General features: G+C 43.0%; 1 protein-coding gene across 3 annotated transcripts in view; it reads left to right on the top strand.

Moving 5' to 3' along the window:
• Positions 1-16,487, top strand: part of ap3d1 (adaptor related protein complex 3 subunit delta 1) — a 44,590-nt gene that overhangs the window by 14,821 nt on the left and 13,282 nt on the right. For 2 of the 3 annotated variants that reach the window (XM_080737799.1, XM_080737798.1), the window contains exons 14-24: positions 174-404; positions 2,359-2,590; positions 3,234-3,379; positions 4,285-4,426; positions 5,045-5,116; positions 5,489-5,564; positions 6,382-6,578; positions 7,102-7,175; positions 9,929-10,106; positions 10,743-10,886; positions 13,784-13,837. In XM_080737799.1, coding sequence (XP_080593925.1) covers positions 174-404; positions 2,359-2,590; positions 3,234-3,379; positions 4,285-4,426; positions 5,045-5,116; positions 5,489-5,564; positions 6,382-6,578; positions 7,102-7,175; positions 9,929-10,106; positions 10,743-10,886; positions 13,784-13,837 — 1,546 coding nt within the window. The remainder of the gene's footprint in view (positions 1-173; positions 405-2,358; positions 2,591-3,233; positions 3,380-4,284; positions 4,427-5,044; positions 5,117-5,488; positions 5,565-6,381; positions 6,579-7,101; positions 7,176-9,928; positions 10,107-10,742; positions 10,887-13,783; positions 13,838-16,487) is intronic. The other variant, XM_080737800.1, reaches the window with a different exon arrangement.

The raw sequence follows: 16,487 nt of genomic DNA, 5'->3' as shown, positions 1-16,487 counted from the left end.
ATATATATTTATGAATTATGTATATAAAAAAGTTAACAAAAAAAACACATGATGAATGCTGGCTGGTAGAATTTACATATTCACCAGGGAGAAACCGTGCTTAGCCTACATTTAGTTGGCATCTGGTATACATTATTTATCGTTAACTGTGCCTCTTCATATGCGTCTTGCAGGTACATCAGCATTTTGGTGGAGCTCACCCGATTGGAGGGCACGCGGCATGGGCATCTCATCGCCTCTCAGATGCTGGACGTGGCCATCAGGGTAAAGGCCATCCGGGGCTTCGCAGTGGCCCAGATGGCCACTCTGCTGGACAACGCCCACCTGCTCACCGGCAACACACAGCGCAATGGCATCTGTGAGGTGCTCTACGCTGCTGCATGGATCTGTGGAGAGTTCTCAGAGTAAGTTGATCATCTCCCTTTGGGAGATTGCATGCACTCGCACAAATACACATGTATACTAGAGGTAAGCAGACGCTAGGGCTGTAAGCAAACATTCGGAGGTTCGAACGTCCGTTCGTTACGTTGGCAATCAAAGTTCTAAATTAATGGGTTCAGGTTATTTTTTCAATTTCTTTACACGAAAGATAATTATCAGAATGTGACAGAATATCACAGTAGTAGCCAAGCCAATAAGAAATAAGAATACGTAATAGGTTACCGGTAAACACTAACGGTTAATGGTGACCGTTAATAGGTAGTTTTAAAATGCGCCAGAACGGCTTGGAGTGATCAAGGACCGTCCTCCGCTCCAATTCCGCTCCTGTTGGGTCCGCGAACCATTACAGCGCCTCGCTGACACACACTGCTGACAGTGAGAATGAGAGCAGGGCAGACTTTGTTTGTGCTCCGAACAGCGAACACCCATCCACCCACCCAAAGATGAAATAGCCTTTTCTCCTAAGTATGAGCAAAGATGGATTTCATTGCAAACCCCCAAAATAATGCAATTTCTGAATAAAGCTCAAACACAACTTGCGAGTGTTAGCCCACGTGTTAATGCGGTCATGCATCAATGCGTTTTTAATGGGTAAAATAGGGCTTTTTATAACACATTTCCTAAACTGTTTTTTAACTGGTTAAAGGTACAGTACGTTCGATGGTCCGATTGTTCGTTTTTTATTAAATTAATTAAAAATCGATGGTTCGATGGTCTGTTCGTGATGGTCGTAACTATCAATCAAACATCCGAGGTTTCACAAACCTCTCTGTATTGTACCTATAACCATAATTTAGCTCAAGGCTATCTGACTGGAGTTGTCCATAATTTGTGTGATGGGAATAAAATGATTGTCAGTTTGGCCCAAATGTGCCATATCCCTCTCCTGTCATCCCCACAGTACATCTGTTAATTGAGCTCTATTCCCCCATGCACCAACATGGTTGACAGCAAATACAGTGTTCCATATTTAATATTTGTATAGGCATCTCCATCTAAGGTCTGCTAAGCTTTAATGAAACACATGTTGCCTTTTAAGTGTTAACAGCTGTTGGTATATGAGGGATGGTGTCACTTAAAGGAAGGAGGAAATTGCCCTCCCACTGTGCTTTCATTTCCACTCTTAAGTAGGGCTCCACAATGAATACATAATTACAGTTTTTGGTGAAATATTGACGTATTATATGGCAGCACTGCTGATGTTAAATAGTCAGCTTGTTGCTACTGTATAAAATGTAAAAGGCATGATGTATTTTATTCCAATCATCAAGGCTATGATGTCATTAATATACCTTAGGAGTTGTGTGGAAATAGAAAAAATGTTCCCCCACTTTTGTGTTGCCTAGAACTGGAGGATTGATTTTGGGGTTTGTATTGTAAAGTACAATGTGTGATGTCATCAAGTTGTAATTTACAATACAAACCCCAAAATCAATCCTCCAGTTCTAGGCAACACAGAAGAGGGGGAACTTTTTTTTCTATTTCCACACAACTCCTCTAAGGTATATTAATGACATATTTCAATATTGAAAATGGGTGGTCTTCCCCTTTAGTACAATTTTGAGGTATTTCTATTTTACTTGAGTATTTCCAATTTCCTATAATTGTACTTCTTCTCCACTACATCTCGGATCCAATTTTTATACTTTTACTCCATTACATTTATTTAAAGACTTTAGTTACTAGTTACTTTGCAGATTCATTATTATTTAAAAAGAAAATGATGATGATGGGGGGGGGTCCCCACCCAGTTAAAATATGATTATTTTGGGGGTCGCGGCCAAATAAGGTTGAGAACCACTGCATTATGATACCAATGCTTTTGCTCAAGTAACATTTTGAATACCAAACTTTTGCTTGTAGTATTGCTACTTTAACAGAAGTAAAACATGTGAGCACTCCCCCCCCCTCCCTCAGACACCTGGAGAACCCCGCGCAGACGCTGGAGGCCATGCTGCGTCCCAAGGTGGCCACGCTGCCAGGTCACATCCAGGCTGTGTACGTGCAGAACGCCGCCAAGCTGTTCGCCACCGTGCTGAAGAGCCAGGAGGGGAACACGGACAGCACGGCCGCCCAGGAGACCAGCCAGCTGATGATAGACAGGCTGCCGCTCTTCGTCCAGAGCGCCAACCTGGAAGTGCAGGAGAGGGTAAGATGGGGGGGAAGAAGTATTCGGACCGATCTTAGCCAGAATGGATAAATTAACAATGAGCATTTTACTGTGTATTCATGTTCTGGTGTGGTTTACATTCTGTGCTAAACTACCCACAAAAAGTTCTGAAACTTAAGTTTGGTCGATTATATCTCCCCTTTATATAATACCAATTGGTATTGTTTCATATCGTTGATTAGTCATCTTTACAACGAGGTACAGCTTGTAAATATCGAGCATTCGTTGTAAAGGTAACTAATCAATGATAAAAATACCGACACAATACCAATTGGAATTATTAAAGGGGAGATATAATCGACCAAAGTCAACTTTTTGTGGGTAGTTTATAAATATAAAGTCTGCCTGGCATTGTACCAGCATGTATTGTGAAACTCTTCAGTTTGTCAATACAGTATGTTATCGGGGGAAAGAAATGCTTTTATTTACTTTGTATCCTTTTCTTGTGACCGTCCACGGCCCCGCCCTGCCAGCACTGACACCTTGTGATTTATAGCCGACAAGCACTGACCTTGTATCGCCGCAGTCAAAGCGATTAGGTTACATAACATGACACTAATTTGATCGATACCGTCGCTAAGCTTTCTGAACATGTCCGTCTCCCTTCCTGTCTGGTTGCCAGGCGTCCTGCATCCTGCAGCTGGTCAAGTACATCCAGAAGCTGCAGCTGAAGGACGTGGAGGTGTCCGAGGAGGTCACCGCTCTGTTTGCAGGAGAACTCAACCCTGTGGCCCCCAAGGCACAGAAGAAAGTGCCTGTTCCCGAAGGGTAAGAGTAATGCCCCTATCATAGTAGGCACCGCGGTGATAAGCTATCCACCGCGGTGTAGTCTTTTTTAAGTCATAAAACTACAACATTGCGTCATTACTCGCGGTGGATAGCTCTTCACCGTGAGTAATGACGATGTTTTTACTTTCAGACAGATTACCCCATCACCCCGTTCACTGATTGGTTGATCTAGACCAGTCAGTCACAGTGATAGGACTTCACCGTGACTGACTATGATGGCCTCCACTTGTTTTCCCATTTTAGGTGGATAGCTTATCACCTAAAATTTGCGGTGATAGGCTCTTCACCGCAGACTCTGATAAGGGCTAAGAATCCACCATGTCTTGCATATTTGTTTTTGTTATAGGGTATAGCAGTGGCGGCCATTTTGTGTGGAAAACCCATTTATTTGTCCCATACGAGATTTCAGAAAGATATTTATATAAATTATTTTAAGCCCTGAACCAAGCCATCCAGGCATCATGACTATAAAACGTTTGATTCTGTGTCAAAGACTATTTTTAAACCGCAAAAAAAGGGTAATTAAATATAGTATAGTATATAATATAATTAAATATTATTTTTGACACAGAATGAAATGTTTTATGGTCACTGGTCATGATTCACCAGGAGCCTGGATGGCTTGCTTCCAGGCTCAAAATTATTTATATAAATATTTTCAGAAGGGGGGGGGGGGGGGGAATCGGGGGCACCACAAAACGGTCACCACTGCTATGCCCTATAGCTGGCACAATAGCAGATTGGACATTATGATCGCATTACCTATAATTATATTATTATTACATATATGACCATGATGGTAATCCGCTGCCAAATGGAAAACAACAACAACAATTCAGTCTCACTCATTAGTGCTGAAATCCCTCTGGGTTTTGTCTGTGCAGCCTGGATCTTGATGCCTGGATCAACGAGCCTCCGTCTGAGAGCGAGTCTGAAGATGAGAGGCCCAAGGCTGTGTTTACCAGAGAAGAGACCAAACACTCCCGCCCACGACACACTGAGGTGGACGAGAAGGAGCTGGCCAGGGTATGCACGCACGGATGCACTAATGAGCTCTGTCTCAGACCTTTGATGTTTCTGGTTTAGTTTTGTTTTTAATGACTGGAGCGTATAGCTGGAATGTGGAATATATCGTCACTGTCGGGCAGAAACCTTGTATCTCCAAGTTTCAAATTTGTACATTTTTTTCGCGAAGTAGAGCCCTGCTTCATCAGACAAGGCTGTCGCGCAAAAGTAGTGAAAACAGCAGATCTACAAGCACGTTGTGTGCTTGTAGATCGGCTGTTTTCACTAGTTTAGTACATTTTATTTTTAAATGATAAAAACGAACTGTTTTGGACATAAAAGGTTTCCACCCAACAACGACGATATGCCTCTTGTTTACTCTGGATATTCTGACCATATTCATTAATCAGAGTTATACGTTTGGTTGGGATCAAAATGATTTCATGCACTTCTTTGATCTAATAGAAAAGGCCATTGAAAGGTAAAGCAAGAATACCAGATAAAATGTTTCGTTGTTGCTGTTCACTTTATTTATATAGTACATCATGTACATTGAAATGCAATACACAGCACTTAAGTTCACAGATAAAATGTAGGTAATGATAAAATAATGTGATATAATGTTGTTCTCACCACCAGAGGAGAGAAGCCAGGAAGCAGGAGCAGGCCAGCAACCCATTCTACATCAAGGCCTCACCATCCTCTCAGAAGGTACTGCCACCATAATACACTGACTCTCACCATCCTCTCAGAAGGTACTGCCACCATAATACACTGACTCTCAGTTTGGGGTCCTTGAGGAGGTCCCAGGCGGTCTAAATAATTGATAATTACCCACCAAATTGACCCTTTCCGGTCTTTAACTAAAAGAGAGTACAAATGAAGGGACTGTGGCCTAATACACATACATCTGTGAACCTTTGAGAATCTGGTGTAACACTAGGTGTACCAGGATGGTATTTGTAAAATGAAAGTACTTGATATAGATCTGCAGGTGTACTAGAGTGGTATTTGTTAAATGAATCTGTACGTGCAGGTGTATGAGGATGGTATTTGTTAAAGGAAGGTATTGTTGTTTTGCAGGTGTACCAGGATCTTCCCGGAGTTGAGCACATTCCAGTGGTGCAGATTGACCTCACTGTACCTCTCAAAGTCCCAGGTTGGTCTGAATGGCCTATCACTTACTGTGGAACCCCATTTACCTACTGTATTACATGGGGAAAATAGTATTTTATCAGCTTGACAAACACCATAGATGAGGACAATCACATTGCCGATGTTCTTAAATTCTGTTAAATCTCTCAATCTCATGCGATACAACTCTTTTATTTTTGTCCATTAACCCACTCAATCCAGGAGAGCATCCGTGTCATTTTAGATATTAGCTATATACAGTAGATGTAGGGTGACCAGACTTCCCGGTTTGGCCGGGACTGTCCCATTTTCAAGCTGCGTGTCCCGACTGTCCCGGTGTCCTGACAAATGTCTCTAAAACATTAATATGTCCCGGTTTTCAACATTCACTACAAAATTGTCCTGGTTTTCGCCAGAATTAAAATAATAGTAGCTGTTTTCAGTGGTTGCATAGACTTTTATCATGTTCTTTTCATGTACTATAAACATGCTCACCTAAACAATCAGAAAACATGAACAAATTCATTGCGTGTCTGAATTCAACACTGAGACTGTTTGTCAATCACTCACTGCCTGTATGCAACCCTGCGGTGTGTATGTGCACGTGCACGAACGTTAGAGAATGGGCACGCGCGGTAACGTGCACATTGCGTTGAGGGTCCCAGTTTTAGGCAACAGTGGTTCGCGTCCCGGTTTGAGCAGCTAAAAATATGGTCACCCTATAAGTAGATGGCAACATACGTTTTCAGAGAACTCTTAGTATTTAGAAAGCATTTGTAGAATCGGCCTCAAGTCTAAATGGATTAAATGAGAAATATTCCATATTTGATTTATTTTTTCAGGCATGCCTATGTCTGACCAGTATGTGAAGCTGGAGGAGGAGCGTCGGGAGAAGTACAAGGCAGACAAGAAGAAGAAGGACAAGAAGAAAAGGAAAGAGAAAGGAGGCAAACGAGGGAAGAGGCACGACTCGGAAGAGGAAGAGGAAGACATCGCACCAGCTCAAGTGGTGGACATCGTTACGGAGGAGATGCCAGACGTACGCTACAGCTTTTACACCAGAATAAATCACAACATTTAGCTTTCCAGGGTTGTCTTAAATCAGTGGTTCTCAAAGTGGATTCCAGGGACTCTGTGGGTTCCTTTAGGGGGTCTATGTGGGTTCCTTTAGGGGGTCTATCTTGACACATACAAGTCTGTAACTCTGGTTCCATTTGGTTACATTTTTTGTACACTGTCTTTGAGAAACACTGTCTTAAATAACCATATCTATGACGACATCAATTTGACCAGATTTTAATTAGTTTTTGTCGTTTTTTCTTTTTTGGCCATGCATTCATTGAGATCTTTTTGATGTGACTCTCCTCTTGTATCAGTTTACAGTTTACAGTTTAGGCATTTAGCAGACGCTTTTAATCCAAAGCGTCTTACAATAAGCAGATAACATCACAATAACAAACAAGATATCTATCTAGAAAAAACACAATATAATCAAAGTTCTAAAAACCTAAAAACAAAAACAAATGCTAACTAGCTTCATGTATGGTCATTGATTTTTTCAGAATGCCTTACCCAGCGATGATGACGACAAAGACCCCAATGACCCCCACAAAGCCCTGGACATCGACTTGGACAAGTGAGTTCACCCCACTCTGGTCTTTACTGCTCTGCTTCCAGGATCAGGCATTCAGGCCAATTTGGACTTCCTTGGTTTGACGTGTCAGGCTGACGTGACGAACTAATAGAACATCAAATGTTTCATTAAACTAAGATCTCTTGCCCTCAGAGTAAGGTTACAATCACTGATGCCGCTCTAGTGGCGTTCTCTACAAAGGGAAAAATAAAGACATGGATCCAATTGCATAACATTACTGTCCATAGTTATAAAAGCAGTCCACCAAAAAAAAGCTTTTCTGGAGATGGCACATATACCATCCTCTTCAAAATTATATAAATTCCAGTCTTTCCAGAAAGGCAAATAAGGTGTTTGGGGACTGATAACTGATGACGCAACGCCAACCTAACTTTCTACTGCTACGCTGGGAGATGGGACAATGTTCTTTTTTTTTTCATTCGATTTCTATTTTCTGGAATTCTTGAATGCACGATGAGTCAGCAATGACCCTGTCTTCATTCACTCATCATGGTGCTTTGCTTTCTGCTTCTCTCTCTCACGCCACACACACCCACCACTGCCCCTTCTGTCTGGGCAGCTTGGTGGCGAAGGCTGGGCGCAGGTGAGTAGCATCCCAGCCGCAGGATTCAGACTCCAACACTAGATGGATTGCTGTTCTGCTCGCTTGCCTGAGACTTTCCTCTCTGCCTCTCTCTCTCTAAACTTACATATATAGCTTTCTCCTTCCATAAACATAGTAAATGATAGTATTACTCTCCTTCTCCTTCCATAAACATAGTATTAGTCCTCTTCTCATCTGGTTGCAGTGCCTGGTTGCTGTTTTTGCTCGCCCTTTGCCTAACTTTTACACCATCCCAGGAAATTGTAATCTTTGATCTTCCGTATTTTTATACTGTATTATATTTAACATTTTGTTTACTTTACCCAACACTTCTTTTGACCCCTCTACCGTAACATTCATTTGACAATATCAGCAGTGAGATTGTGTTGTAATATTGGCACATTTTCTATTGATGACAAATAAATGAACAAAAAAAGAAAGACTAGATTGATATATATATATATTTTTAATGTAAATGTGTTGGACATTGATAAGTTGATCTCTCTCTGAGGATCTGATCACTGCTGATGTTCTCAAGGCCTCATGGGTAACAACTCCCACTCATAACTGGGTTGCCTAAAAGCATGTTAACCCCGATGTGTTTCTACTTTAGTCCTGAAATATATCCACGAGTTTCCAACGCCCCATAGTGCATTGCGCAGACGCTGTACCGAGCTTCCGGCGCCGCAGCCGAGTGTGATTTACAAGCTCACAACAGGCTGCATCTGCGACGCGACGTGAGCTTGTATGTCTGCTGTTAAACCGGAAGTGTGGTGCAAACAGGTCCAAATAATCTCCAGTAAACTCCTGCGGAAACAGGTGGATAGAATCCTATAGGATATAGAAATGTATAATCCTTGACAGTCAACAATATCTGAGGAGAAAGAAATGGTCTGTGCATTCAATGCTGAATAGAAGATGATGTACACTTGATGGCACACAGACCGGAGTCATTATAGAGGGTGGCCAGCAGGGGGCTCCATGGCACACGGTTACTTCCAGGACTAGGCTTCAGAGAAGGAACCAGCTCTTATGGGTTCACTGTGGAGGAATTTGGAAATGGAAGTCATAGTCTTGCCAGGGGTGTCGCACCAAATTCTGGGCCCTGGGTCCAAGGATTCACTGCGGGCCCCCCATGAACGTTCTTCATAGGGGGAACACATTATTTTGTACTTTAACTATTGAAAAATAGCAGATATACAAGCTCAGTGCCGCGCTGCAAGTTTGTAGATCTGCTATTTTTGAAAAATAGTGAAAGTATGTGCAAGACAGTATTTGGCCACGGACTCCCATCTCAAAATATTTAGTTCCATTGATCCCCCAGAAGATCTACAAGCTCGCAGTGCAGCACCCGGTGCCGCGCTGTGAGCTTGTATATTTGCTATTTTTCAATAGCTGAAGTATAAAATAATTAAGGCCTCTCCACCTTGGGCCCTAGTAACTCAGTCCCACAACCCCCCCCCCCCCCCCCCCCCCCCCCCCCTTGTGACGCCTCTGAGTCTTGCTGTCTGTGAGTGTCCCATGCCCTGAGAGCTGCCAAGAGAATGGCTTAAATCAACACGTTGAGAGTCTGCTGCTGCAGCACAATGCTGGGAATGCGCTTGAATAGAGTGGATGACCACATCATGATGGGTCACCCCTCCTTTGATACTTTCTGCCAGAGGAGAAAAGAAAGCGAGCCAGTAAAACGGTTTAGACACTGACTACGGTTTCCTCGCAGTAGGCCTTGGAGCTTTTTGGATTCGGGAGAGTATTTTTTGCAGGTCTTTCAGTCCGAGTGTATCAAAATAGCAACAGGTTAAGCACCATTGGTCCGACCAGTTTAACATTCACCAGGTTAACATTCACCAGCGTCGGCAGGTTAGCATTCACCAGGTTATCATTCACCAGTGTTAGTTTTACGGAGGTTAGGGTTAAGGTTAGGTTTAGGTCTTATCTCCGTCCCCCAGACTTTCGTCACTTCCACACACCAATCACAAGCTTCCACTGCCTTAACCCAGTTGCTTTTTTGATACACTCGGACTGAAAGACCTGCAAAAAACACTCTCCCTTTTGGATTTATGCAAAATATTGAATGAAGAATGAAGAAAGAATGTGTGTGGGTCCTCTGTGTTTTGAAGTGTGTTTTCATTGTGTGTGTGTGTATGCACAGGCCCCTGGAGGACAGCGACAAGTTACCGGTCAGGTCACACCGTCCGGACGCCCTGAAAATGAGCCCCAGCCCCGTGGAAGACGGAGGAGTCGTGGAGGTTGCTGCCCCAGTGGAGGCCAAGAAGAAGATCAGCAAGGAGAAGAAAGAGAAGAAAAAGGACAAAGAAAAGGATAGAAAGGTGCGCTGCACTACAAAGCAGTAACTGCATTTTTGGACACATTTACTTATTTATTTATTTCAAACCGATAACTAGGGGTGGGAAAATAAATAGATTAATATATTAATCGCGATATGGACATGGACGATTATTTTAAATTATCGATTTTTTTATGAAACCAGCTTGATGTTTGTTTTGTAGTGTAATAAAATAATGCAAGTAAATTAATCTGTTATGATTATGGATCATTAGAAAGCACTTATTAGTCACACATTGAGGGGGAAATAAACCTCGGATTGGAATCACGATAATTCAGAATTTAATCTAATCGTAGCCCCCTGAATCGGAATGGAATCGGCAGGTACCTAGCGATTTCCGCCACCCCTAGGATAACCCACTTGGCAGGCCAGTTGAAACACTTTAAAGTTCTATCAGTTTGATTCTTTGCATAGTTACTGCACTCTGGCTTTGTAGGTCGAGACATGCCTTTCCATTCTCGAAATGTGAGATAAGAGTGGCCTCATTCCTCCTATTCTGCTTGACTGAATAAAATGTATTATTAAATGGTTTTAAGCGGGAGAAAGGCTATTGGCTTGTCGATCATCATTACGTGTTTTCTGACAGCACATGACTTTTTTTTTTCTTATGTTTTCACAGAAGAGTAAAGAAGAGAAAAAGAAGAAGAAACATAAACAGGAGGAAGGTGAAGATCTCATGGGGGTTCAGCCAGATGTGCCCGTCGTCCAATCAGATGAGATCAACGAGGTGGCGCCGCCACCGCCCGCCTCCACCACCGCTGAGGTATTATGACATCACAGAGCATTTACTGCCTAGTCCAGGGTTCCCCAATAGGTGGCCCGCGGGCCACACTGTCTGGCCCCCACCAACCCCAGTAATAATGGTGGTATAAGAGCAGCAACAACACTAGTATATCGTCGTTGGGTGGAAATCTCGTATCTCCAAATGTGTACGTTCTTTCGCAAATCATACAAGGCCATCGCACAAAAGTAGTGAAAACAGCAGATCTACAAGCACACAACGCCTCGCAGTGTGAGGCGTTGTGTGCTTGTAGATCGGCTGTTTTCACTAGTTTAAATCATTTTTTAAATGATAAATGCAAAACGAACGGTTTTGCAAGGTTTTCACCCGACAACGACGATATCTGAACTGTCCAGGGGTTAAAGTTCTCCGTCCTGGGGATGGATTTCCGTCTTGAGGATTCCCTAGGGGCTATTTATGAGATCAGAGAAGATTCGGAAAAAAAGAAAAAAAGCTGAACCGTCTGCGCTAATTATAATAGCATCAGTTACTACTGTGGTGCGTAGACTTGCTGGTGTGTCATGTAGTTCTAATTTAGACCAACTACTTCCTGTAAGTATACTTAAAAATAAAACCAGTTGACGTGACTTGACTTGACTTGATCAGATTATGCTAGGCTCTTATTTTGAAATCCGCCCTACACTGAGAGGAAATGCCTCTAGCTACTTGTTGCTGCTGTAAGCTAACTGCGACGATGCATGCTGTAACTGTTGGATAAACAAAACATCACTTGGATTACCCGCAATAGTTTGGCTAAAGTTCATATTTATGATAGAAAACAGTGCTCCTGTGGCTTAAACGATGTACACCGTTTGGAAGTTTGTTAAACTTTTTGGACCTACGCTGAATTCCAATAGCTGGATGCTGCAAAGGAATGAGATGTCGCTCTCTCTGTAATGTATGGATGGCAGTGTCAAAAGATGAAGTCACTGGAGTTTTACATGTAAACAGCAGGTAGGCTATACTATCTAAATATGTGTTTACAGGGGGCAGCAGTAATTGACAATACGCGTTTGCTTTCTACAGTCTATATGGTTGGCTTACGTTCTCTGCATTATAAGCAACGGAACACTTGTTATGTTTGCAAATCAGAGATTCGAGGGGATTTATTTGTCACTCACAAAAGTGATCCAGATGCTAATGAAATACTTCGGGGTGGTGTTTCATTGGTACCGATTAGCAACGTATCATGAATGATTGGTGTTCACTGTTCATGGCAATAGGCGGAGATTTCTCCACTGCATCGCAGTGTTTCTCTCATAACATTACCCACGTGTGGCATAGGTTCAGTAAGCGACGCGTTATTTGGAATTGCACATGAGTTCTGGGCGGAGCCAGCGACAATAAGGCTCGGATGTGCTCAGTGCGGTCAAAAACAAATTGAGGTGGGCTTGGCTGGATGAAAAGGTTGACGGGAAAGCCATTCAGTTCCTGGTGTCACCGTGTCAAACGGTGAGAGAACCAGGAGCCTGTTTCTGTTGTATCTGTTATATGGCAGCATGGCAGCAACGATAAAAAAGACGCTTTTCAAGTGCGGGGGGGGGGGGGGGAATACATTTCCGTCTCGGGATTTTTTTTGCTTTAACCCCTGACTGTCACTCAGGGGTTAAAGTTCTCCGTCCTGGGGACGGATTTCCGTCCTGAGGAGTCCCTAGGGGCTATTTATGAGATCAATGGAGATTTGCAAAAAAAATAATAAAGAGAGTGGGGGGGTGTAGCCATGAACGAAATCGTCAAAATGCAGCATAATACTTGCTAGTCAAGTGATCTCCAAATTACAATGCATCCCTCCCCAGCGAATTATTTTAAAACATCTATGTGACTATGTATGAAGATGCGCTGCTCAGATGTGCAACAGGCTGGGCGCTGCCGCTGCCCAAGCAGCTGCTGTGACTTGACACCATTCACACCAAGTCAAGGTCCAAGCGTTAGCCATAGCCTCAGTTAGCTTAGTTTTTAGCCCTGGTGTGTGGCTGTGTTGTGTGCATGACGTGCAGATGTGCACGATCATAATGTGTCACTTCGTGACTCAAAGTACTTCGGATTTTAACGGTGAAGTTATGGAATTCCCTCTGTATGGATAGCAGTGTCCAAAAGATGAAATCACAGGAATAATGGAAGTCACAGGAGTTTTACACCATGTAAACAGCAGGTAGGCTATGGCTATCTAAATATGTGTTTACAGGGAAGGCAGCAGTAATTGACAATAAACGGTTGCTTACGTTCTCTTGCATTAAAATAAGCAACTGAAAATAAATTTCCGTCTTGGGATTTTTTTTTGCTTTAACCCCTGTGTCACTGGAGTAGTGGAAACGCCACCGTCGCCCCCTGCAATGTTGTGGCCCTCGGCTTGGTACCCTAGACATGGTTCGGCCCTTGGGGAAAACTAATTGGGGAACCTTGGCCTAGTCCATACAAAAGGAGGCTCTGATTTCACTTTACCTGGAATTCTGATGAGCATTAAAAGATTTGGTGATTTTTAAATATGTCTTCTTAAAAGTGTACCGGCTTACCATCAATCATTTCTATACAAGGGCTCAAATTTCTGACTGGAGTTTGCGGGGCAGACGCGCCGCTTCAGTCATTTTCATTTGACTTAACATTGCCATCGCTTCTTCTCCCTTACCCCCTACCTTTTTTCAATTGGTAATAGCGATCAAATCAAGTATCAGTTCCTTCCCTGCTAGCCGAAGCTCTCTGTAGGCTCTCGCCAAATACTTGATTTATTCATGAAACAGAACAGTGCAAGCTCTGTGTCCATTTTCATGAATAGTACTAAAACGGGAGAACCTGTTCACTCCTAACCCTTTCACCTGCTCCCCCCCCCCCCCCCCCTCCCCTCCCCTTCCCTCCCCTCCCCTCTTCCCTTCCTGCTCTAGGTTTCGGATCTGGATTTCTGGCTCTCAAACGCTCCAGTGCCCCCTAACCCCCAGGTTGAGTCTCTCTCTCTCTCTCTCTCTCTCCTTCTCTGCTCTCCACTCCTTTTCCCATGCACACACACACACATGGGCGGCGTCACACCAAATTCTGGGCCCTGGGTACAAGGATTCACTGTGGGCCCCCCATGAATGTTAACTATTGAAAAATAGCAGATATACAAGCTCACAGCGCGGCACCGAGCGACACAGAGTGCCGTGCTTAAAAAATACATAATATTCAAAGATTTGCACACATTTTCACGACTTTTCAAAAATAGCAGATCTACAAGCTCGCAGCGCGGCACCGAGCTTGTATATCTGCTATTTTTCAATAGCTAAAGTTACTAGGGCCCCTCCAACTTGGGCCCCAGTAACTCAGTCCCACTTTCCTACCCCTTGTGACGCCCCTGCACACACACACACACACTGCTCTTTCATAACACCAGGTGTTTTCTCTGTGATCTACCTCCTCTGTGTGCTAGCAGCAACCGTGACCATCCCTCTGCCGCCTTTCTTAGCTGTGTGTCACTAGCATTTAGCTTTGTTTTCTATTGTTTGTCTCACATTTTTTTTGCACGACTTCCTCTCTTTCACAGGTCACCTAACCCTCTCTCATTGTCCAGCATTCATTCTTTGTGTCTGGTGTGTGTCTGTGTGTGTCTCAGTATGTCAGTCATTCTCTTCCTCTTGCGTTTACATTGCTCATTGCGTGCTGTGTAGATGATAAGGTCGCAGTAGCTCTTGTGTGTTTTTCTTTTTTTGTTATTCTTGCGTTGCCGATGGTAATAACAGTTAAGCGGATGACGGCTGACATTCTCTGGAATCTAGCCTAGAGTCAGTTCCTGTCATTCCTGTACCGCCACACACACACACACACACACACACACACACACACACACACACACACACACACGTGTTGTTTGGCTGCCTGTTCCATGACCACTTATGGTATACCTGTGTATCCACTTGTTTTTTGGTAGTTGTTTTTTGTTCTTGTTTTTTATTGATCATTGTTTTGTTATCCTTTTTTAATTTTTTTTATCTGGTTTTCAGTTGACAAAACAGTTTTTTGATCATTTTTCATACGTTATATGTAATTGAAAATGACCTTTTTAAAAATGCATATCGTCGTTGTCGGGTGAAAATCTTGTATGTCCAAAACCGTTTGTTTTGCATTTATCATTTTAAAAATGATTTAAACTAGTGAAAACAGCCGATCTACAAGCACACGCTTGTAGATCTGCTGTTTTCACTACTTTTGTGCGACGGCCTTGTATGATGGAGCAGGGCTTTACTTTGCGAAAGAACATACAAATTTGAAACTTGGGAGATACAAGGTTTCCACCCGACAACGACGATATAGTGCATTCTGGGATGAGGCGCTGGGTTCTGTTCTGTACAGGCAGCAAACCCCCCTGACTCTTATTTATAGAGCAGCTGTTACAGCTGTTAACGGGACAGGTGGTGGTAGGACTGAGACGGACTGTACTCTCTGAACATAAATAGAGCAAAGGACCGCACGCGTTACGGGGCAAACTCCACTGTCTCCTAATCATAAACTCAATGAGCATGGCGTCACCCGTGTTGTCCGCACCAACCCCCCAAACCCGTTTTTTTACGGTGATAGATGATCTGCCAAAAATGCTTGTGTGATTGGCCGTAAAGCCCTCCTCCAGCACTGCAGTGTAGGGATGGGACGATAAGCAATATTATCGTTTATGGTGATAAAAAAACACTCACGATAATCGTATCCTGGAGATTTAATTTATCGTGAAATCGTCCTCCGTCATGCACTGGGATCAATTCACCTTTCATTTGCCGAGCTGCGTATCCGGTACCATTTAAACACTATTGGTAAAACGTACTTATAATATACGTACTTGATAGTCTTTTTTCACTCTCTATCAAATGCCTTTGCCAAAAAATAGCTGATCTACAAGCTCACAACGTGATGCGTTGTGAGCTTTATCATATTTTTTTGGCAAATGTTCCGCCCCAGGATACTGGATTTTGATTATTGCGATAATATTGTAAATCGCGTTTTTTTTAATTATTTTTTTGTCACAATAATCGTGAATTGGAATGTTCATATCGTCCCATCCCTGCTGCAGTGACCAGGGTTCAGGTCCCGGCGGCGGCGGCGCCGGCTTGGCCAGGCACTTCAAACGTACACAGTTGTGGTGCGAACCAGCGAGGAATCATGTCCTTGTTACTGACTTAGGGTGCCCTCACACCAAAATACCTGTGAGAGTGGAATCCGCGTTCCGCCAATGCATTTCAATGAGAGTGAAGCGTTTTTTGCAGAAATCCTCTGCTGGCATGAAACCGCTTCACTCTCATTGAAATGCATTGGCGGAACGCGGATTCCACTCTCATAGGTATTTTGGTGTGAGGGCACCCTTACTGCCAGTTGTGGGAAAAGTACTAACATCTTTTACTTAAGTAAAAGTACCAATACTGCAATGTGGTAATACTGTTAAAAGTAAAAGTCGGGAATTCAAAGTTTACATAAGGTACTGTATGTATATAAGGCTGAAGTGGTGTATTTATGTCTTTGTAGTAATAATAAGAATCTACAAAATAACTAGTAACTGAAGTTTTAAAATAATTGTAGCAGAGTAAAAGTACAATATTTGCCTCTGAGATGTAGTGGAATAGAAGTAAA

This window comes from Nannobrachium achirus, assembly GCF_963921795.1.
Source record: "Nannobrachium achirus genome assembly, chromosome: 1".
Taxonomy (NCBI): Eukaryota; Metazoa; Chordata; class Actinopteri; order Myctophiformes; family Myctophidae; genus Nannobrachium; species Nannobrachium achirus.
The sequence above is the reverse complement of the archived record's forward strand: the minus strand, read 5'-3'. Positions and strand labels throughout refer to the sequence as shown.